A 23,570-nucleotide genomic window follows, 5' to 3' on the forward strand; every position below is an offset into this window, starting at 1 on the left:
GGTAAATCGGCAAAAGTGAGTGAGAGTGGCATTGAGGGTCCACTAAACGGATAGGTTTGGTAAGGGAAGAGAGAGAAGCATGTACGTGGAAAGCTTTACAGAGAATACTGTAAAAACAGGGGTATAACATAGTTCTGTAACGGAGGAGGGTGATTTTGTATTAGGTTTATAAATGTAAATGATGTAAATGTAATGATTAAAATATATTGACATGAAATAATATTTCCTAGTTTAACACATGCTGTATAATTGTTAAAGTGTTTCTTACTACATTGTGGGAAAGATTTTGTTTTCAGTCATTTTGCAAAAGAAATGTAAAATCAGTCTCAGAATGCAGTCTGACCTCCTTCTATAAATCTCTTTACAATCAGACTGCACAAAGTCTGAGGTGCAAGTATTTAGTACTTCTGATTTTTGAAAATCTGACTTCTGGGAAAGTTTTGGCAGCCATTGCCCCCATACAACAGCATACAGTGCTCGTCGTTGATTAATTAAAAAGGAGGGGGGAAAAAAAAATCCTTGTTGCAGTCAAAGAGGCATTCTGATAGCAACCGCCATTGTCTCATCCAAGACCAGCGTTGCCTTCTCATTCGGACAAGGAACATCAACAAGGGGCTGATGTGGTCAAGGGTGACGAAGACTGACCTGCTGCCCTTCAGGAAGCACAGTGCTAAAGCTGCAACAGGCACAGCTGAGCCAGCGCAGCCAAAGAGGTGCAGATCTGCCGAAAGTGAGTGCAGTTGTGATACCAGTATTGATACCAGCGTGAGTATTTTTCTGCGTCGGGGTCATCTCAGGGGGCTGCACCAGATTTCCGTTTCTTTGTTTTTCCTTCCTTGAAAACGCACAGGTCAAGAGAGGCCTTTCTGTGCGGAGCACAAAACCGAACGCTTTCTCCTTCTGCGTAGCAGTAGCTGATCAGTCCCCTCTGAACCAGCGCTGTCGTCGTCATCCTTTGCCCGGCACATGGAGTACTAGCGGTGGGGAACTGGTTTCTTTTCTATCGTCAAGTCTTGATTCCCCCACCTGCTGCCTCTTGCCACATCTATCCATAGGCAGCAACGGAGGAACAGGTACTACATGTGCTAGATTTTCAACTTACTTAAAAGCCTGTTGGTGAAGAGAGGCCTTAGCGGCATTTACAAATGAATACGCTGCTGTCTGTGAAATCACCTCATCACGGCTGGAGAACTAGCAAAGTGTCTCTGCTTGTTTGTTTGTTCCTAAATACCTCAAAATACAGTGCAGAAGTTGTCTTCAGGAGCAACCTGCGCGTTGCGCCCCCTGTTCTCCACTGACAAGACTGTCACTTTTTCATCTGCCCATCCCGCGTGACTTCAGAGCATTCAAGAAGATTCTGTCCTGCCTCAGACTTCGTCAGACAGAAACATAGGGCAAAAAGTCACCTTTTTTTTTTTTTGTCTCCATATGTACGTGTATGAAGGAAATCTTGTGGGAACCTATGGTTTAAGGCAACTTCAGCTGTATTGTGTGTTGAAGTGGGCTAGAAAAGGAAAACAGTTGGTGCACCAGAATACCATGTAAGGAGTCATTTGAAAGAGATGAGGGAAGAATCCGGGGCTTCTGATGTTTGGACCAATCCCTAGAAGTTGTCTACTGTTTCTCTCATACTGAATAAATTACATGATAACTGTGAGTGAAATTGTCAAATGAGTTTTCATTGAATTGTCTTTTGGCCAATGCTTTTTTTTTTTCCTACACACCTTTTCTGGGGAATGTTTTGTTCCATACTTGACTCCTGTGTGTTGCTTTTTATTTTAAAGAATAGACTGATGTATTAATTCCATGTAATTTTTAATGTACCTCCTTTCTTACTCTGCATCTTCATGGCCTTTTCTTTCTTTGTATTTTTTTCTACCTCATCCTCCTATATTTTCTGTTCTCTTCTGTGTTATTTTGCCAAGGTTTCCTTTCTGTTCCCTCTACTCATCCCATCTGTTCTCTGTCTCTCTCTCACGCATGTATCGACATCGAGAGATGTCAATGGTATGCATGCCTACACCACACGTCTACATTTTACATTTTGACTACCCAAAAATGGAAAGTATTTTTCTGCTCGCTTCCAAAATCTGGTTAGTTTCCTACTTACCTCGTGTTAGGAGGCAATAGCAACATTGATATTTACTGGACTAAATGTAACTTTGGTTATGAGGAAAGTAGTTGGCTGTAAGAGAGTAATGCAATTTGTTATTGGAAGATTAAAATAGATTTTCTGGTTTAATGAATGTCCACAACTGTCTGTGATAGTGGAAAACTCAGGGCTCTGAAAGAGCCGTGTTTGGAGCATCCACGGGCACGTTAACGTGTTGGCCACCCTCGTGGCTGACGCCCAGGCATCCTTCCGAGGGCCTGTGCGCAGCCTGCGTAGCCGCCTGGGCCTGGCAGGACCCTTGCCTCCTGCCTGTGCACACGAGCATCGATTACTTTTTTTCTTCAAGCTTGGGAGGGCAAACTTCAGTCATCTCTACAAGCCGAGTGGCAAGCTAGTTGTTTGCCTGGAGTACAAGTCTGGTTCTGCAGCAGGCTTATGCAGAGAGATGCACGTAGTCTGAGACCCAGCTTTTGCTGTGGAATGGCCCGGCGTTGCGCAGTTTTAGCCTCAAATAGGTGGCAAATTTAAAAGATAACTAATTATTTTTAGTTTGTTTCTGAAAGAAAAAAAACCAAACAATTTTTAAATGATACTTTTGTCTCAGGCAATGATTTTTCTTTGCACGCTGTTTTTAATGGGCAAGAGGACTTTATATAAACCAATATAATTGATTAACTGAATTTGCAGAAATCCAGATGCAGTTCCGTGAAAGCTATGCTACCAACCCTTTAAAAAGGAGGGGAGGGAAGGAGTGAGATGTGATTCGGACCATCTCAAGCGATCTATATTGTGTGCTATTTTGATGAGAGTATGAATTCTGAGAAAGCAGTGAGAAGCAGGAAGTATTTACGGGAATATTACAGCTTTTGTAGCATTCAGATTACAAGCTTTGAGTTATTCACTGAATGAAGTTGGATGAGATGTTGTCTTCAAGCATAATTTAGCTGCTCCTTCCAACAGATACTGATTTGAAAAGACTGGCTAGTATGGTGACTTAATTGCTTTCAGCATGATTTACATTTCTTAATTTTGGAGTTGTCACCATTTTTCTAAACTGGTGATACAGTAGTAACTTGTTTTTCAGCTGGATGACATATTATTTCTTTGAAAAGTAGTAAGAATGCAGGCATCACGTGGTCAGTTTTGTGGATTTAATTTCCCTGCATATTTGTTAGACCACAGCAGGGGGAAGCTGTATGAGGTGCTGGCATTGAGGGAGAGACACGTGATGCCCTTGGAAAATTTCAGAAGGAGAAATGTAGGCTGTTGCTTTTCTATTAAGAGAATGCTCCAACCGATGTCGGATGGAACAGGTTCACAAAGTGATTCTTCCGTAAGGAAGGCGGAGGGGGGCGAGTCTCCAAATGAGAAGAGTAGCTCTCAGTCCCGTAACGTTTGTTGCATGGAGAACAGAAGTACAACCGTGCAAGAAGGTAGGCTTCTAAATCCGCGTGACTGAGGCTGTCTCAAGTTGAGCTGCACAATATTTCTTGAAAGTTTTGTAGTCCAAATTAAGAGCTTTTATTGCAGCATTTTTGGTGAAGCTGATTCCTGAGGACTCCGTTGTGGGTCTTAGGACAACTGTCTGAACAGTTTAATAGCAGTTAAAATCCCTAAAAATGTAGATATATTTTTAAAATAGAAATAGATTCTGCATCTTTCTGTCTCTAGCTTTTAAAGTTTTGCTATTAATGTAGTGTTGTTTTTTTTTTTTTGCGTGTGTGTGCTACCAGAAATCTCCTCTTCATATGTACCGTAATCAAGTAAACTCTGGCCATTTTCATGAAAGAACTTACATAGTCTATCTTTCTGTACTATTTCTCTGTACAGATGGTTTCTGAGACCCTGAATTATCCCTTTCTGATCATCCTTCGATTTGTCAATCTCCTCTTTAAAATGAGAACCTTAGGACAAGACATTAAAACGTGTTCTCATGAATGTAAATAATATTATTTCTGCTTGAAATTCTTGTTTTCCCCTATCCTGTGGTTATGCACATTCTGCCGCTGACATTCTCATTGTAGGGTCACACTCAGTTGGTGAACATACGAGGTTTTGGGGGGTGGTGGTTAGTTTTTTTGGTTTACTGTGTCATTACCTCTGACAGAAAGAACTAGAAAGAGTGATCTTGTGGTTAAGGTGCTAAATTACACCTGGGGTGAGTGAGGTTCATGTTCTTGCTCTCTTAGTCTTTCCCTTTATTATCTCAACTAATATCTTTGTGTCATCTCTGCATGCACAAAGTGAAGATGGTATGTCTCTTCCTCCCTGAGGACAGCGCTGAAGAAAACTGTGCATAGAACACAATTTCTCTACTGGGGAAGTTCTTCTAACTACCGGATTCTGTAATCTGTTTTTACAACTTACCAGGACTTTTCTGTTTTGTGTAAATTTTTTGTCTTGTGTCTGAAATGACATAGAATGTCTCGTGTACTTTTACATATGTACATTTCCAGAAAAATGGTTTTAATTTTGACTCACAACTGTGTAGTGTCATTAAATTAACTTATGTACTGCAGAAATGAAATAAACTATCTTAAAATAGCAGCAAATTTGAGATGTCTCAGAATATCTTGGCAATTGCATAAATACTTATTGCAGAAGTTGTTACTCTCTTTCCTAACTGCAATGCATATCCATAAGAAGCATCTTTGGGAGAAACTTAGAAATACAAAGAAATTAACCATGTTGGATGTCTGATACGAATTTTTAAGTAGTGATACAGCCAGATGTCTGTTGAGTTACAAGCATAGCCTTAGCTTTCTAAGCGAAGCACAGAGAAGGCACCTTGTTTTGCACGTTTATTATTTCTCATTGTCCTCTGTTTCACACAGAAATCTGGTCAAATTTTCAGTGAAAAACAGCCAATATAACAGTGGAAGAACTAATTATTGTTGATTTTTGTTTTCAGAAAACAGTAAACTCTTGAGTTTAATTGCTAAATTGTAATTAATCTCTCCCTTCCTTTTGAAAATGAAGTTACAGAGTTAACGGCTATGAGGACTCCAGTCATCTGTTTCTGCACTTAGCTGTGTACAGCAAATACAGCTGTAACACCAGTTTCCTCAGCTAAACGCTTTTTAATCCTGACATAGTCTCTTGTGGATGACGTGGTAGTTACTCTAATGACCTCTGGAAATGGTCAGTAAGGTTGTAGGTATTGGTGGTTTGTCCACTGAAATCCAAGTGGACTGGAAGGAAACTAAAGTTTTTTCTGCTAGGGTTTTTTCTTGGAGAGTCAGAAATGGCTCTGAGGGTAGCCCAGCACGGTTTGGATTTAGGCTGGTGACACGAAGATGACAGGCTTCCTTCTGCGGTTGCGCTGAGCCTCTTGCCCTGCCTCTCGGTGTGGAGGCTTAATGGTTTATTTTAGAGGAACTGTCTTATATTGGTGGTGATAGAGGTGGTTTGAATATCAGACTGTGTAACTATACTATATGTAACCATACTAAATGGCCTCAAGTTGCGCCAGGGGAGGTTTAGATTGGACGCAAGGAAAAATTTCTTTACTGAAAGAGTGGTGAAACATTGGAAGAGGCTGCCCAGGGAAGTGGTGGAGTCCCCATCCCTGGAGGTATTTAGATTCTATGATTCTATGATTCTATAGTTGTTAGATGTGCTGCCACTCTGTCTCAGATACACTTGTCTTTAAATGGACAGGATATTGACAGTTTTCAGTGTTTCTCAGCCCTTTTTAATAGTAATTTCCATACGGTAGAATACCTTGAGAAATTTCTTTTTCAGACATGCTTTGAATGAACATTTGATTTTTTTATAGCCCTAAGATGTCATATTTTCTCTTTAAATTGTTCGCTTTGGTTACACATTTTTCCTTGTTATGTTAGTTTAAAATGGAGTTACCTGGTTATAATAGTCTAAAATGAGAGTTAGTGCAGTCTGTAGTCCCACACAAGAAGTCCTGGGCAAAACGAGAAGAGGATGAGTATTTGCTGTGAGGAATGTCCATATCCTTTTAACTACAAGAATTCTGAAACTTGCTATTCATACCTATTATAAAAGGTGGCACTTTTATGGGCTTGTAAGTGTTAAATAAAAATTTTCCTACTGTTAACTATATACATGTTCCCAGGAACCAGTAATGGCGTGTGGATTGGAAATGTGAGAGAAAGAATAGCATGGACCTGTCACTGTTTACACTTTTGATATGGAATGTTTGTTTAAAAATACAGTTCATTTGTATGAACCAAGATATTTCCTTTTAATCTTACGCATTTTTATTATGCTTATTGCCTTGATGTCATGATGCTAGATTGCTAGCTGACGTTTGAAAAGGAATGTGCACCTCCAGACATTCCTAATAATATATATAATATTATCTCTTAGAGTTCTGGTGTGTAGATAATGTATGATTTTCTATAAATAACAATTTCAATTCCAGCTACTCAGAATGAGTTCTGATTGATAACATACACCTTCCTGTGATTATGGTCTCTGTTTTGAATTCTGCCTGTTAAATTGTTTTTAAATTTTTTTTCTTCATTTCTAAGAGCAAACCAACTGTGATCTGTTTTCTGTCTACAGTTTCCAGTTTACATTTTCAGTTGGACTTGTCTGCTTTATTTCATGATTACTTCATGATTTTTTTTTTTGCAAAACATGGACTTCACTTTGAGCCTGCATATAGTTCTGTAAATTTGAATGTTTTCTCAAATCATGGAATAAAGTTGATTTGACAGATCTTTTTTCAGACTTTTGCTTTTCTTGGTTTCATGTAAATCATAAGGAATGAGTTCTAGCTTACTAGTAGAGATCCTTTGTTGCCTTTGCTAATTGCTTTGCAACTCACTTCACTAACATATTTTTAAATGATTTTTCTGTAGCAAAATGATGGCTATCGAACCTTATCCTTGTCCGGGCATGTTGGTTTTGGTAGTTTACCTGATCAACTGGTTAAAAAATCCATCAAGCAGGGCTTCTGCTTCAACATTCTTTGCATTGGTGAGTAGTATCCGGGTGGTTTAAGGCTTTAGTGGTATACCCATCCGTAGGAAGTGACTGAAATTCAAATCCAGTTGCAATGTTGAACTCTTTCTTTAACGTTAAGCATGAACTGTAATTCCACCCCTTCCCCCAGCTTTGCTTATTTGTATCCATCCTTTGTTTTTATATTTAGCATTTTCATAAACAATATGAATACCAAAAATGTTGAAAATGGATGCCATGCATTTATTGATTTACAAGCAACTTCTTGGATTCTTTTGAGTAAACTGAGCTACACTATTTTTACTGTAACAAAGAGCTTCAGATCAAAAAACCCTACAATTCCAAGGTGGTGCTACTGAAGTACTTCTGTACTTATCAAATGTAGTATTTTACCCATATTCAGAAAAAAACTGTGTTTAATCCCGTGGTTTCACAATTAGTTACTTAGCTTTTTAAAATCTCTAGGAAATTAGTTCGCACTTTTAAAGAAATGAAAATGTCAAGAGACTGTTCTGCTTACTACTCATTAGCAGGTAACTCTCTCTTACCTGTAGGATGAAAAAATTAACTAGAAGTTATTTAGTGCTCATTATGAAAAAGGAATGCAGGCAACCATTTTGCTCGGAGAAATCAGTTGACAAGTTTTTGTGTAAATTTGTCGAGTTGCTGTGATAACACTTTCTATGCTTAGTAGGTATTTATTTGATGTGCAAAATGTTTTCCCCAACCCTTCTGTTTAACTTTAGGGGAAACTGGAAGTGGGAAATCAACCTTGATAAACAGTTTGTTTAATACCAATTTTGATGACCCTATGTCAACGCATTTTCTGCCAAGTGTACGACTTAGAGCCCAGACTTATGAACTCCAGGAAAGTAATGTTCTTTTGAAGCTGACCATTGTAAATACAGTGGGATTTGGTGACCAGATAAACAAAGAAGACAGGTAAGTGCCCTCTTGTTGCTATGGTATGCAGAAGTTTTGGTCTTCAACTACAAGTTGATTTTTCTTTGGGCTTTGTAGTAAATACTTGTCTTACATATGTTCCAAATATTTGGGTAACTGTTATCTCTGTGTACCAAAGTAAACATGTTTTTCTTCTCATCTAGGAAATGGTTTGAGAAATCAGATGAACTCTGCCCCTTTCTTTATGACATAAGCTTTTATAAATATATGTAAATAAAATGTGGAATAGTGACTAGAGTTTCTTTTGGGATGGAGGAAAGCAGGAAGGTCAACGGGAGACTTTTTAAACAACTGAACAGGTTATAAGGTACTGTAGATGGTACAGATTAGATCTACAGGGTTTTTAACAATTTGATTGGAACATATTGAAGACCTTGAACTGGAAGGAACATCACGTGGATTACTGAAGGCCTTTGTTTTTTATGTTGGACAGCTTAATCAGAAGATGTAGAGGTACAACTCTAGTGTCTCAGAACTTTTTTTGAGTCTCTGCTTTTATGAATTGAAGATTTTAAAATACTGAACTGTCTCTCAGCAGATTTTGTTTCTTTCACCTTAATTGTAAAGAATTTTAGCAATCCTTTGTGCTATATGAGCACCTAAATGGTGGTAATTATAAATGAAGGTTAGAGAGTCACATTAAGATTATCATGAGAGCTATGGCTTATGATATGACTGGAAAATAGCTACTGCTAGTCGCTTGGATGAATGAGATGCGAGTAGATATTAGTATAGATATTAGAGGTTTTGATGTGTGGTATAGGAGCTGCCTCTTAGTCCTTTTAATTTTTTTGTGTGTAACAACTACTTCTGAATTTTGATAGCATTTGATCTGGTTTATAGACTTTGTGTAGCAGCAGAAATGTAAGGGCATGCTGCTTGTACATCTAGCAACCCTTTCTTTTAGAAAGCAGATTATGATCTAGTTTTAAGTAGGATAAAGTATACTTAAACTGTACTTATTGCAAATCAGATTTCCATTCTTCTCTTACATTCCTCCTTTTCAATTTTTGTCTATTGTTTAAGAGCTCTCTCATGTACAGTACTTCATCTTCAGAAGATAAAGGAAGTCCTATTTCTTGGTACTGGTAATTGCACGTTCTTTCTTTTCTTGTATTGTATCTAAGGGTTTCTTGTACCTTCCTTGTATCCAAGAGTTCTGCAGTTGCACAGCTTGATTGCAAAAATTTATAAAACATCACTTGGGAAGATCGGTTATAGTCATAACTAACTTTACGTAGCTTTTTTCACTAATAGTAGCTAGGAAATGTTTTATCTGTATTAGGTGCACAATTCTTTTTTGAGTAGCCTTTCAGAAATTGAGATTACTCTGTACTTTTAATTTTCTGCTGTACTGGATAGATATTTGAGCAGCCCTTTGACATGTAATGCAAAAATCCACAAAACAAAACAAGAGGAATTCCTTTCTTAGTCTGGCTCTGTTTAGGAGTAGCTAATCTCTGGTTGTTAAATTTTATTTCTTACAGCTATCAGCCAATAGTGGATTATATAGATGCACAATTCGAAGCCTATCTCCAGGAAGAACTGAAAATTAAACGTTCTTTATTTAGCTACCATGATACTCGCATCCATGTCTGCCTCTATTTCATTTCACCTACAGGCCATTCCCTAAAAACCCTAGATTTGTTAACCATGAAAAGCCTAGACAGCAAGGTAAGACTTTGAAACAGAGTTCTAAGGATTTGTCTTATTTTCTGAAGCATCTTGCAGCTTTTAGATCCTCTACCACCTTTCAGTTCTATATCTGTGTGTTTGGTTTTGGGATGTTTTTTAGTACTGGTATACCTTAAGTTCGGAATAAATTGCTTCTGCAAGTAGCTTGCAGTTCATCATCTGTTTATTTACAAATCAAAAGGAGAGAGAGGGACATCTGGGAAGAACGTTGAAAAAAGAAGCACAACGAGGTTTAAAAAAAAAGTAAAAAAAATTAGAACCACACCAATTTTACTTTTAACAAACTGTTAACATCTTATTGTGATTGGATAGGGTACCCTCCATGAGTGCTGTAACATTTCTAATTAAGCTTGTTTCTAGTTCACTATCGAGTTTCGGGACTGCCAGAAAGTTGGCATATAAAAAGGTTTGCAGCACTGTGAAGATCTTTGTTATAGATAACTGAAGAGGCAAGTGCCATGAACAGAACACCCTGCCAGCATGGCTTTTTCTAAGATAGGCCGCACTGGTGTTTTAAACTTCACGTCTTGATTTCTTTTGAAAGCTTTAAAATAGAGGTTTCTAGTGTGATTACTTGCACTTTCTAAATTCTTAACTTTCTTCCTGTAATGGGGCTGTGTGAACTGGATGAAGCTAAATGTTTAACCCATTTTAAGAAACCTTACATCATTTGGGTTTAATTTGTTGAAATTTGGAGAAATTTGAAAACTTAAATGCATTTGCTGTTCCTCTAGCCCTTTCCCTTGTGCTTTACTAGAACCTCTCCTGCTAAATTTTCTTTCTGCATTTTCTTGTTCGTGAGATGTTTCTTCAAGATAACAAGGATCAAATCAGCTGTCTATTCCACATTTGTGATTGATGAGCACATTTGGTATTTTTGTAATTTTGTTTGTGAATGTATTTTGCATTTTGAGCTTTCTCAATAGCACAGAGCAAGCTGGGAGGAGGTATGGTGGCACAAAGGTAGGGGAGAGCAGGGTCACTTCTTTCTGCTATGGTGTCGGTTTATGCCAGATTAAAATGGTTGTGAAACTACTCTGTAACACGCACTGGTAACTAAAGAGCCTTGATACTAGAAAATGGGTCAGTTTCATGGAGCATATTGTTCTACTCTGAGTTTTGAAGTTGGAGGTTGTGTTAAACCACAAAAATACTTGGTTTCTAGGTTGTGCCCTCTCTTTACTGAACTCCCGTTAAAAGACCGTTTCTTCCAAAAGAAAAGGAAATAGATCCATGAGTCCCAGCATCCTGAGAAAATATTTTTCCATCAGGATAGAATGAAAGTAATTCTGCTTTGGGGGATTTTAGCTTCTGGCCACCTACTCTAAATATTTTTGGTTGTGCTTTGGCTCAGAGAGAACGTGGAACAGCATGGAACTTTGTTGTTTTATCCCTTTGCAATGGATTCTACTTTCTGATCTTACCAGAGAAATACAAATATACACAAAAAAAAAAAAAGTATATACTTCAACTGTAGTTTGGTTTCCATCTCATTGTGGAATATGTTTGTGATGCTTTTAGTACTGCATTCTCCTGGTGGCAATTCAGAACTTGAGCTTTCCCAGGATGTGGAAGTCCCTGGGCACGTTGGCCGAGTACAGGATTCCATAAAGAGAAGGCGGTACAGCAACATGCATACATGGAGTGTGTAAATCTATGTCAAAAGTTGTCTTCAGTTTCTTCCTAAATCCACCACAGTGTACACTGTTACACTTTTGTTACAGTCTGCTTGGTACAAAACAAGACCAGATTACACAGCTCAGAGGTAAAGAGGATTCTTGGAATAGGATAGGGACATCCTATACTCTATAATCCTGGGAGAAAAAAACAGATGTATCTGTGGGCAATTAATTTTTCGCTATTGCTTATAAATTGGATGACTGGCTAAGAATTTGGCCTCTAGCTCTTAAGACATTGGAAAGCCCTGTAGTTCTGCTTAGGACTGAATCACTACAGACCAGCCAGGTTTCATTCACAGATTAAGGGAATCTTCTTCTGCATGCTTTCTTCCTGGGAACCAGTGATTATTCAACTAATACATCTGCATTTTCAAGTCATTCTTGCAGAATGATATACAGATACTGTTAAGTCAGGAAATTACATGAGTGTACCTTGCGGGGTTTGAGTTTGTTTTTTTTTTTCCCTTCGAAAAGAATCTTTGGAAATTTTTGTATTGAGTCATAGAGATACATTTAAATTAGCCTGCAAGATATCAACCAGTAATAATTCCAAGTATATGTATTTTTTTTTCCTTCTCTGTAGCATAAAGGGGCAACAGAGGGTTTGACATTAATGTAAGGTGTTACATGAAAATCTTCGTTTAGAGTAATAGCATGTTTTCTAATTGGGGGGGAGGGGGAGGCAAGAGTTTGCGTTTCCAACAGAAGGATGATCAGAGGGCTGAATCTGGTGCTAGCGAACAGAGAAGTAAGGTGCAGGATAAAGTTTGTCCTGCTGACTTTATATGGTCATTCTGCATTGCTATTGAACGAGGCAGTCTCAGCTGCTTCTTCCCATTGCGCATGCTTAAGTGTTTTGGGCAGCCAGTTCCCTGGATGAGGGGGCTGATGTTTATTGGAAGCTAAAGATTTCTGTTTGGTTAGAGATCAAGCTGAAAAGTAATCTGTCTCCTTGGACTGCTGCACAGGTTTTAGTTCTACCTGGCAATGAGCAGCTGCAGGCAAGGGGAAGGGCAGGACTGTTGGTTTTATCGCAAGCGTAGACTTTTTATGTGGGCTTAAAGTGATTCTGTATTAATGGCCTACAGCTTTATAGCAAAATTCAGTTTTGTAGTTGTTGGTAGGTGTAGCTGGGGAAGAGGCTGGAAGGGAGTCAGTTGGTTTCCGAGTGAGTAGTAGGCATAGGAGGGAGCAGTGGGACTCGGGGCACATCTATTTGTGGTCCAAATCAATACAATTTACGTCTCTTGTTAGTACAAATGCGTGCTTTCAATTAATGTTATTCTTGGATGAAAGTACCGAGATACAAGTTTTCAAGTGAACCTTAGATGCTGCAAGCAGAAATTAATTTTAACAGATTAAGCAAAGATAACTTTGTTGTTGCTTATCTAAACCCAGAGTAGTATTGCTTTTAAATTTTAATACAATGGTTGTGATTTAACATCAATGTTGATAGCTGTAATCACAGTTTCTAGCGATTTTGCTTTTCTTTTGTTACTGGTCTCCTCAGTAGTCTTTCTCTGCTATTCATTATCTAAGAAATTCTCTCCTAATTAACAAGTGCTTGAAAAACTTTCATGTTGAAAAGTCAGAGTAAAGGTTAATTTAATTCTGAGGACTCTGTTCCATCCATTTTTAAAGCTATATGTTAGAAAACCTAAATTGATGTCCCTCAGCTAATTTGATTGAAGCTGCGAATTACTCCTACCTGTAATAGATTGTTTGTACAATCCTACATTAACTCAGTTATAAAAAAATATTCTAGCATTTTATTCGATTTTAGATATTTTACCCCATACGTGCTTAGGCTGCATATGCTACACAATTAAGGACTATCATCAGGTAATCTTAGAAGTCATACTTTGGAGTTGGCATGATTTTTTTTCATTTGGACATTTTGCTTAAGACAGAAGACTTACTTCAAAAACATCCATTTTGAATCCGTTCTTGAGATTCCATGCATTTCCATTCAGACAGACTGTTCAGAAGAATAAAAAGAATGTGTGCGGAGTTTTTTCTTTTTTTTCCTCCTTCCTTTTTGCATCTCTGATCAAGGAACTCTGTAAAACTCTCGTCTTCTGAAATCTGGAAGAATTATTTGTATTGTTCTTCCAAAATATTTGGACATTGGCATCAATTCTTTGTATTTAGTTCTGAAAAACTGATATTTGGGGAGTGGTGATAGTATTTTTAAGAAAAATTTGGCATCTACTACCTTCCTAAGTTACTGTCATAACTGTTTTAGGAAATAGGGCAGTTTACCTTACTAGAACTGAATTTCGAGTTCTGAATAAATAGTGTGAAGACTGGTAAGCAAGATTCTTCAGTCTTCATCATTCCTCTGCTCACAGCGGATACTTGAGAAACTCTTTGCTGCAGTGGTGAGGTGAACAAGATGCTGTTGTAGCTGAAAGGAACCCAAGGAAGAGGCTCAGGGGTAGGCAGGGTTTGGTAGCCAGCTTCCTTTTCTTTGTGTATTTAAACTGTCAACTTTCATTTAACACCTGAACCACGTCCCCCGGTGCTGTAAACTAAAACAATCTATTTTTTTAGCAGAGATATAGATACTTAATGTCATTTAGTTAATAAGTAGGTGTTGCTGTTCTTTTGAGTACTTTGCTGTATGAGACCTCCTTCCGTGTTCTTTTCTCAGAATTAATTAATTTTAAGGAAGTATATTAAATAATCTGTTGTTATTTTGTTAAATGATGCCAGTGAATGTATTTTTCATGGTTTGTGAAGCTTTGATATCAATTGATGGAAAAGTTTGGACTGTGGGGGAAGTTTTAAAGAGCTTATCACCAAACAATTTAATTTATAAAAGATGTCACCTCAAAATTGAAGTCTTACACATTTCATATAATTTGTATCATTAATAGGTGAACATTATACCAATTATAGGCAAAGCAGACAGCATTTCTAAAACCGAACTACAGAAGTTCAAGAACAAAATCATGAGTGAATTAGTTAGTAATGGCATCCAGATATACCAGTTTCCAACTGATGATGAAACCGTTTCTAAAATTAATACCATCATGAATGTAAGTAAATGACAAAAATGTTGATATTTCAGTACTAAAGCATCACTCTCTAATGCCGATTCATGCCTGTTCTTTCACCATTATCTTGAGGCTTATAGGTTTGTATGTAACAAGTGCGTTTGTTTAGTTTTCTCTCTCCTTAAAAAGCTTGTGTGTTTTGGGTTTTTTTCCCCTACTCGCAAATCTTCCTGTCCCTCTGCTATTGATACCACTTATTTTAAGAGGCTTTTTCTTTTCTGGCTCAGCAACAGAAAAGAGGTTCTCACTCATAAATACTTTTTCTAATTTCTGGATAATTAATATATAATTAATAACATGACAGATTGGCTTTGCTCTTTTCCTCAGCAAATACTACCTTACATCTGTTAGGGAAGATACTCAAGTGCCTCGTTTCTCCAATTTTCTCTGGTCTCTATGATAGCAAGTCTTCCATCTGCTTTTTGCTTTTATTTAGTACTTTCATTTGAAATTAGGACAAATTTTCTGTGGGGATTAAAAAGTCAGATACAATTCTGGCTTTTTTACTATTGTCCCTTCAGATCCTCCCAGGAGTTATGTGTCAGCTTCAACTAAGCTTGTGAAGCTAGACGTCTTTGCTTTGAGCACTCTGTCCGTATTTGCTCTTCATGTGCCTATGGTTGTAGATGCACGTACTGGGGTTTGAAAGCGGGGAGGAGGAGCCGGTATGCCGGAGTGTACGGCTCTGCAGTCCCAACCTCTGTCCCTTGTGCCAGGGAGTGAGGATGTGCAGGCTGTCGTTCTATAACAGGTCCTTCTGCTGTGGGGAAAGGTGGTGGTCTGGTACTTACCCCTTTCATGCTCTGCTAGTGAATTATTTTCCAGTTAATGATATTTTCTTTTTATTTGGTCAGTTGTTGTGGGTCAGCACGCAGGCAGTCAGTACCCAGCCTGTGTGTCTGGCCATTTGGCTGAGCCCGCAGCAGTAACCATACCTCAGGGTTCAAACCTGTGATCGTCGCATGACTGTTACTGGGGGTATGAACTCTGGCTGAACGCGAATCAGAGGGATGTGTTTAGAGCAGCTTTCTGTTTACTGCTGATACTCTTCCTAATGCAGCTCAGGATGTAGTCGGCTGCCTTTGCCGCTGGGGCAAACCTGCTGAATCAAGTCCAACCTGTTGTCCACCAGGAGCCCCACATCTTTTTCTGCAAAGTGCCTTTCCAGACAGTCGGCCCCCAGCATGTGCTGGAGCATGGGGTTATTCCTCCTGATGTGCAGGACTTGGCATTGCTCTCGTTTGAAGTTCATGAGATTCCTGTTGGCCCATTTCTCCAGCCCGTTGAGGTTCCTCTGAATTGGCAGCACACCCATCTGGTCAATCTACCGCTCCTCCCAGTTTTGTTATTGTAGCTTGACTTTTGTATCAGTAGTTTGACTAGCGACTGATCTCTTCAAAGTGTTTTTTGGTTTGAAACTGCCTGGTGGCTTTTCCTGAAATGGTGTTTTTTCCCCCTAATTTATTTCTGAAGTGTTTGCTTTTCAGTTCTGACATAAGAATGCTGAGAGATAAGACTGTATTGGTGTGACTCTTACAGGGGCATTTGCCATTTGCCATAGTAGGAAGTACGGAAGAGGTGAAAATTGGAAACAAAATGGTGAGAGCTCGTCAGTACCCTTGGGGCATTGTACAAGGTAAATGAATTCTCAAAGGTATTTTTACGAGATTGTTGTTGTTGAAGTATAAAATTCACCAATACTCAAAGGGGCTGGTATTAGCCACTGATGCCATATTGATTGTATTTTGGATCAACGGTTTAAGGAGTTTAGCAATTAATACTTGAGGTGTGCACTAACTGGTAGTTTCATTAGCACTGATGCATCCCTGGAATCAAGCTATGAGATGATGTATGTAATATTTGGGTAGGTTAGTACGGTGGCAATGCCTCTAGCACTACCAAATTTCAAAGTTTTATGACTGTCAATAAAGAAGAGGGAAAAAAAGAGAGAAATTTATCGTTATTCAACTTGAACAGGAAATCAGGACGTGTTGGAACATGTTCACCGGTCCTCACAGTTAGTGCTTCAATGTGTATATTAGAAATTATAAGGAAGTATCAGAGGTATAATTAAACAATGAGATACCTTTTCCTGGAAGTATAATTAGTAAACAAAATAAATGAAGCTCAACGCTGTTTAAAATATATTTTGACAATTTTGCTACTTGTGCATAGTAATAAAATCTTCCTCTTTTAACTGATTAGTGGAAAATGAGAACCACTGTGACTTTGTAAAGCTTCGCGAGATGCTTATTTGCACAAATATGGAAGACTTAAGAGAGCAGACTCACGCACGACATTATGAGTTGTACAGACGCTGCAGACTGGAAGAGATGGGCTTCAGAGACATTGGCCCTGAGAACAAACCGGTCAGGTAAAGGACTTCATGTGCAGCACTTGCTTTCAGCATCCATTCACTTCACATTTGGCTGTATCAACCCAATGCAGAGTAGGGTTCATACATACAATAGGTTTTCTAGGAGGGAAAGAATTGTGGGTTTTTTTAATCAGAGTAAGTATGTAGCTGTTCATTCAGTTATCTTCATGGAGGAGTATGTGGGATTATGTAAGCATTGCTTTTAAAGGCATACAAGCTAGTTGTATTTCCGAAATCTTTCTCTTTTAGAACAAACCCGGGGGTTTTCATTTTTGTCATGGAGAATGTCAATTTTCTTCAGGTACATGCACTTCATGCCTTTTAAATTATTTTCATTATATATTAGCATGCTGTTTTACTTTCTCTCTTAATAATGTCTGATTCTGAACAATGGTTTGGTTGGAATCAAAGTTCAGAAGGAACTGAAGCAAAAACCTTTACAAAAATCATTGGTTACGCTGTTGGCTTCCCACATTATCTGCCATAATAATAAATGTCTAGCCTTGTCAGGTCAAGAAATCTCTTGCTAGACTGTAGGAAGTTAATAGAGGATTCCAAAGGAAAATTAAGCAGAGGGTTAGAGACGCTCGGTTGTTTCATGTAGTAAAGCTGCTTTCTGCAGGAGGTATTTACCATTTCTATATCCAGTTTGTTTAATCTTTTATGTTCCCACATTATCTGCCATAATAATAAATGTCTAGCCTTGTCAGGTCAAGAAATCTCTTGCTAGACTGTAGGAAGTTAATAGAGGATTCCAAAGGAAAATTAAGCAGAGGGTTAGAGACGCTCGGTTGTTTCATGTAGTAAAGCTGCTTTCTGCAGGAGGTATTTACCATTTCTATATCCAGTTTGTTTAATCTTTTATTTCCAATTCTGTTGTCTCCCTCTCCCTCTTCCAACTTCCTTTGGTCGTTTTATGCATGGGACTGTATTTTGTAAGTAGTTAGAATCCTGATGGGGAAGAACTGATGCTTCAGGAGTTGTTCAAGCCTTCATGGTTTAGCAAAGTGCTATTATTGCACAGTCATGGTGGGAAATACGGACTTAAACCAGACATGAAAACAAAATACGACTTTGCATTAAAAACAGTTTCTAGTGCTTTGAACCAACTGGTTTATTTACTTCTTGTTTTACTTAGTGATCAGACTGTCTTTACCCATTCTGTTCTGGTAAAAATAACTGACTTCTAAATGGCTTCCCTCCAAACAGTTGTTTTTAGTGGCTTAAATTCTTTGCTTTCACCTGTATTTTGCACAGAAGTTCTAAGGCAGTTGCAGTTACTGTAACTCGTAGAGTGTTGATGGAGCAGCATTTCTTTCACTTTGACTAGGTCTAATTTATATATTGTTCAAACAATAATAATTAAACAAGATGAATGTGGCCAAGGAAGATGCTGGATGTGGGCACGTCTTTCTGAAGTCTTAATGTCAAGGCACATTTAAAGATTAGTTCATTTAGATGATCTTGAGCTGACCATGAATGACGACAGTCTCTTGACATTTCTCTTGTCTTAACAAGAAAGGAATAAATCCTTTTCACAAATAGAGAACCAAAGGTGAATGAGGCTTAAAACCAACTGAAACTGACCATAGACTTTTCATTTGGTTTAGGTTTAAGTTTAAGAACATACACTAACAGCTGATATCTTGTTATCTTTGTCTAGGGAAAGCTTTTTTTAGAGATTTGTTCATGGCAATATTGACTGCAGTACCTTTGGCTTTTCTGAACTTGAATTTCACAATGTACAGCCACCTCAAGAGCTAAATTATAAAAACAATCATCCACAGAACTGTTTTCTTCCATGAATGCAGGAGTTGTCTTTGTAAAACCCCTAAACAGTTTGCATTTTACTAATGGTATAAAGGGGCAGGTTTGTATCAGAATGTCATAGTATTTTACGCTTCAGAAGTTGGTTTAGAAATGGATCGCTTCATGTAGACACAGAAAAGCTAAGTTCCCTCTGGTGTGTAGTTTTTATGTGTGGCCCACTAAATGTCAGTTTATTGAGGGCTTTGTGGCAAGACAATACACTTAATAATTAGTTTCGGTAAACCGCATCTATTGAAAATGTCATTGTTTTGGAAGGATGAGAATAGGTATTCCACAAGAATCTAGAAAAATTCACTTTTTCCCATATTTACTGCAACAGGAAGAGAAAAGTGGGACTGGATCTAGGATGTGTGGTTGTCCCTCAGTTATGTGGCACAGTGAATGGCACTGAGGTCTGAAAGAGAAGGCATTTGGTCTTTTGGGAGAGACGTTTTATGATACCATAAAAAGGGAAGAGAATTTAGAGGATCTGTATGTAGTGTCATTAGCAGACTAATGTAGCCTTACCCATAAGATGTTTTATGAAGCTACTGAGGAAACAATAAAAAGTGTCATCCTCAGCCGTGTGATAAAAACCATCTCTCTCCATAGAGGAAGTTCAGTGCTTCCCATTTTGCTGACTTGTAAATTTAAATATCTTTCAGAATAGGGACTATCCTGTTCTTCTAGGCAAAAATGTGTTATTAAATTGTCATCCTCTTTGTCCTTAAAGATGTTTACAATATATACATATGGATTCTAAGAGCTGTAGTTTTAAAGTATAGTTAATATTGCATAGCAGTATATGACTGATGATTAAAATTTCATGCTACTTGTGTAAATAATGATCAAAATGCATGTTGAGAAGTCATATTTGTGCCTGTGATGTAGCTGTCTACATACTAAATTTGGTAATCTGAATTGGGTTATTTTATGTAAATTTAGAAAATTTCTGCTAGCCTTGAATAATTGGCTGATTTTACTGCACTGGGGTTTGTAGCATTTGAACATTGACACTTGAGTAGCTAACATGCCCTGCCTTTTGGCATGTCGTGAAAAAGCTGCCTGTGAAGTTCCTGTACCACTCTTTTGGATTTAAAAGTACGACAGTAGTTTATTCATCCAAAATTGTACGCCACTGCAAAGCAAAACCAGTAATTCTTGGATTTTCAGCTACCTTGTGAGATAGGTTGTGGGCAGACATCTGTAAAGGCTTTCACTCTTACATGTGAAAAAACATGTTGGCAAGCTTTATTTTTTTATGGGAAATCTGGAAAGATGGTTTCAGCACACAACGGAAAAATATACTTGCATCTTTATTACTAGGTGTGAGGAGGGAAAATAAAGATAGTAGTAGTCTGAAGTGACTGTCTTGTGTACACTTTTAAAAATACCTATTCCCTAATCCTATATTTTTTGTGAATTTGTGTCATAATAACTTTTTAATTTGTTTATTTGCAATTGCATTCTAAGAATTAACTTTTTCATTAACCAGATTTCCAGGGAAAAAGAAGTTTACGTGATCAGTCTGTTAGTCTCTCCCTAATAACTTCTGAACCAACTCTCCATTTTCAAACTTCAGTAGAGGGTTGGGTGCTTCCAGGGGATTACATGGTTAGTGTTCTCACCGCAGGAAAAGCAGACAACGTGTGCTCCTACCAGTTGTTGGCCAGCCAATGTGCATTTGTTGTCAGTAAATCACTACCTCTGAATGAAGTACTGTCTTTTGAAACTCTTGGGAGCTTGGCAGTACTGCAGTAGGATGAGAAGGTCGTGGGTGATCTGGAAGTAGCTAAGGCTACTGCATGTGAAAGATCCACGTGAGTACTCACAATAAGTAAAGAACATTTAGGAAGCATGGAGGGACAGTAATTATATAGTTAAAAAGGCGTAAGGATGTAGGCAGGACTTTGGGTATTACAATCATTGAGAGAATAGAACATAAAATCATCCATAGGAATTTGGGCTATTAGTTCTGCCGCTTTCGGGACACCTGCTTTATACTGGCATTTTATCAAACCATTATTTATTTAAATTGGATAACAATAATTAGCATAACTTAAATTAATGAGTAATTGGGAACTTACTTAATCTCATTCATATACCTTGCACAAACAATATACAAAACTTTTTTATGAAAAGAAGAGTTCAGTCTTACAGTGGGGTATCATTCCAAAAAGTCATGAGAATTACAGTCATGTATGTGCCATATCAGATCGAAATATAACATGTGGTAAACCACTCTAAAAATGAAGAATCCTCCATATGGTGCTTCAGGGAATAAATGGAATACTATCTAAGGCTAAACTTAGTCATATAGGTACAATTTGGTTTCCAAGCCGAGAAAAGCAGCCAGTCAGGAATGGGCTTGGAAAGCCTGTTAAGGCAAAATTTATGTAATGAAGTCAATGGATAGCAGAGTATTTGGGGGGATGGTTTATGCATTTTATGCAGTATCTGTTGGATGTAAAATCCAGGAAGTGCTTTTATTATAATTTTTTGATACTTAAAATTGGGATTTGCATTTCTTTGTTGTTGAAAAGTAAAGATAGACCTTTTTTTGTGTGGATGGTCTAGTCCTGCCTTTTTGATGGTCCAGTTATATCCATTAGGAACGTGAGTTCCTAGTTTCAGGTCAATCTCAGCAAGAGATAATTGCTGAGATGTCCTGAATGGAAAAATTGGGGGTAGTTGAAAACAGAAATCTAGACATGAAGAGTGCTTCCTGCCAAACAAACTTCTAAATATATACACACCTAGTAAGGTTAGACGTTTGTAAGGGAGGAGAAGGTTACTACTATTTTGAAGGTGGACATTTTGTAAGTCCATTTTCCAGTCTAAGCTGTGTTGTTGCTTAAGGGGACATTCTTGTTTTGAAAGAAGAAAACTAATAGGCAAGGGTCTGTTGAAAAAAGCCAAAGATTGATATTCAGGCTGTATGCTTGCGTATTTGGATTCTCTGGTGTTGATAATTCTCTGGTTTAGTTGTTTTTCTGTGCTCATAATTACAATTTATTCTTCATCATAATTGCAGTTAAACATAATTGTAACATAAACATCTCAGTTTCTCAATATGTGAGCAATCATATATTCCATGCTTTATTCCTCCCTGAACCTGGGATATTCAGACCTTGCAGTTCTCGAACAAAAACATGTTTATTTTTCAGTCTATTTTGAGGATGATGACAGAAAAACAGGAAGGATTCAGTAATGTGAATAAGTTCACATGTAGAGGAAGGTTGATATGACCCTAGTTGTCTTTTCTAAGAAAGGAAACCTAATATCTGAAAGGCTATTAGACTTCTTCCTTAAGAAGTCACGTGGGAATGGAGTTCATCTGACCAACTGCAGACCTTTGCATTTGAGCTAAATATTTTAACCTGAGTTAAATATTCAGTAAGACTGAACTGCATCCAAAATACATGTTTTTCATGCCTCCACTGGGAAAATGGTAATTATTTAGCTCTACCACGTCCTTAGTGTTGCTTAATATCAACTTACGTAGTTCACTGAGTCAAGGGACCATGCTAAAAATACCTGCCGCTAGTTAACTTTTAATTTTTTTAGTTTTTCTGATATACGTTAATTAATAGTCGAATGTTATGCAAAAAGTTACAAGTGTAGTTTTCAAATTTGAAAGCTTTTTTAAATTTAAATGAACAAACTGTAAAATACTGTGTAAATATCTGTGTTGTTCAAAGCGCACAGACATTGTGTTCCACTGAGAGTTGAATTCACTTCAATCAGAGTCTTTATTTATGAACATAACATGTTTGATTTGCATCTTTATATTTAGGCTTCCATGTTCTAAGTCTTACGCAGATAGAAAAACTGTGTGTCACAGCTATGCTTCTGTAGAAAGGTAGGTGATAGTGCTGTTATGAGCTATGTAATGGATTAGTAAGGTGTAGACTTTCTTCCCAATCCCTTCCCTTCGTCCAAAACCTCAATAAGAATACATTATTTAAATAATTATCTTTAACATCTTAATTTTGCAAGTGGTTTTGTACAGAGTATAAAATTATAGGGGTCCAACCCAGAAGAATGAGAGAACCTGTGAATTTGATTTTCATAATGTGCTGTATGAGAAGCAGCGAAACCAGTCTTCAGGTAAATGGAAAAGTGTGTTACTGTGAGCAGTGGATGCAGTAATGTTGAAAGGATTGCCTTAAGATCTGGTGAACCCCCTCCTCCTCAGACCTCCTAAAACCAAAGACAGTTTGGATCATTATGTTGCTGATACGCCAAACACAGAAGAGGAAAGTTGTTTTAATTTTATCTTTGTGATTTCCAGAACAATTCAGTCCAGGGGGAGGGGGATTTAAAAAATACACTTCTATTTCTCCTCTTTATACATGTAATTTAATTACTTAGTAAATTCAGTGTCTTCAAAGTTAATCTTTTACTAATTTCAAGACAAAATTGCTTTTACCTGATAAACTCGCTTAGGTTGAGTCTAAAGATGTCCACATAGTGCAACGAAGGTGTGATTGCAGCATGTTAGCTTAGTTTAGCGTAGCTCTAGCAGCTTTATTGCACCCAAAGGCAGCATGTTAGCTAGCAGAACTGGCAGAGCGCCCAAAAGTGTGTGTAGGAATATTGCTAGCACTTGAAAAACCTGTGCTGTAGCTTTATTGTTATTACATAGGCTATCTAAACTTCAAGATAGTGTGAATTAATATACCTGTGTGAAAACCATGCCCTCGTTTCACGTGGTAGATACAATTTCAGTTACTTCACAGCTGATAAAAAAAGAAACAAATCCAAAAAGGTTGTTCTTCCAAATTTGTTTTGTTGCAATGTATTGCTCAAATAAGATAGAATAGGAAAAGTGCTCTGACCTTGCGATCTTACAAACATTAAGTCTGCATGTGCAATTTCAAGACTATTATTCTCTCTCTTTAGATTATATTTTGAATACAAATAAGAAA

The 23,570-nt window shown here is 37.7% G+C and overlaps 2 protein-coding genes across 2 annotated transcripts in view; one reads left to right on the forward strand and one right to left on the reverse strand.

Annotated features, from left to right (window-relative positions):
• SOWAHC (sosondowah ankyrin repeat domain family member C) overlaps positions 1-952 on the reverse strand; it is a 4,522-nt gene extending 3,570 nt beyond the window's left edge. Inside the window, exon 1 of the mRNA XM_009276156.1 lies at positions 849-952. Coding sequence (XP_009274431.1) covers positions 849-952 — 104 coding nt within the window. The remainder of the gene's footprint in view (positions 1-848) is intronic.
• A 6,047-nt stretch (positions 953-6,999) lies between these two features.
• SEPT10 (septin 10) overlaps positions 7,000-23,570 on the forward strand; it is a 23,316-nt gene continuing 6,745 nt past the window's right edge. The window contains exons 1-6 of the mRNA XM_019471218.1: positions 7,000-7,072; positions 7,804-7,999; positions 9,508-9,694; positions 14,274-14,435; positions 15,993-16,089; positions 16,659-16,827. Coding sequence (XP_019326763.1) covers positions 7,869-7,999; positions 9,508-9,694; positions 14,274-14,435; positions 15,993-16,089; positions 16,659-16,827 — 746 coding nt within the window. The 5' untranslated portion in view covers positions 7,000-7,072; positions 7,804-7,868. The remainder of the gene's footprint in view (positions 7,073-7,803; positions 8,000-9,507; positions 9,695-14,273; positions 14,436-15,992; positions 16,090-16,658; positions 16,828-23,570) is intronic.

The sequence above is a fragment of the Aptenodytes forsteri genome, unplaced genomic scaffold (assembly GCF_000699145.1).
Source record: "Aptenodytes forsteri isolate BGI_AS27 unplaced genomic scaffold, ASM69914v1 Scaffold96, whole genome shotgun sequence".
NCBI classification, from domain to species: Eukaryota; Metazoa; Chordata; class Aves; order Sphenisciformes; family Spheniscidae; genus Aptenodytes; species Aptenodytes forsteri.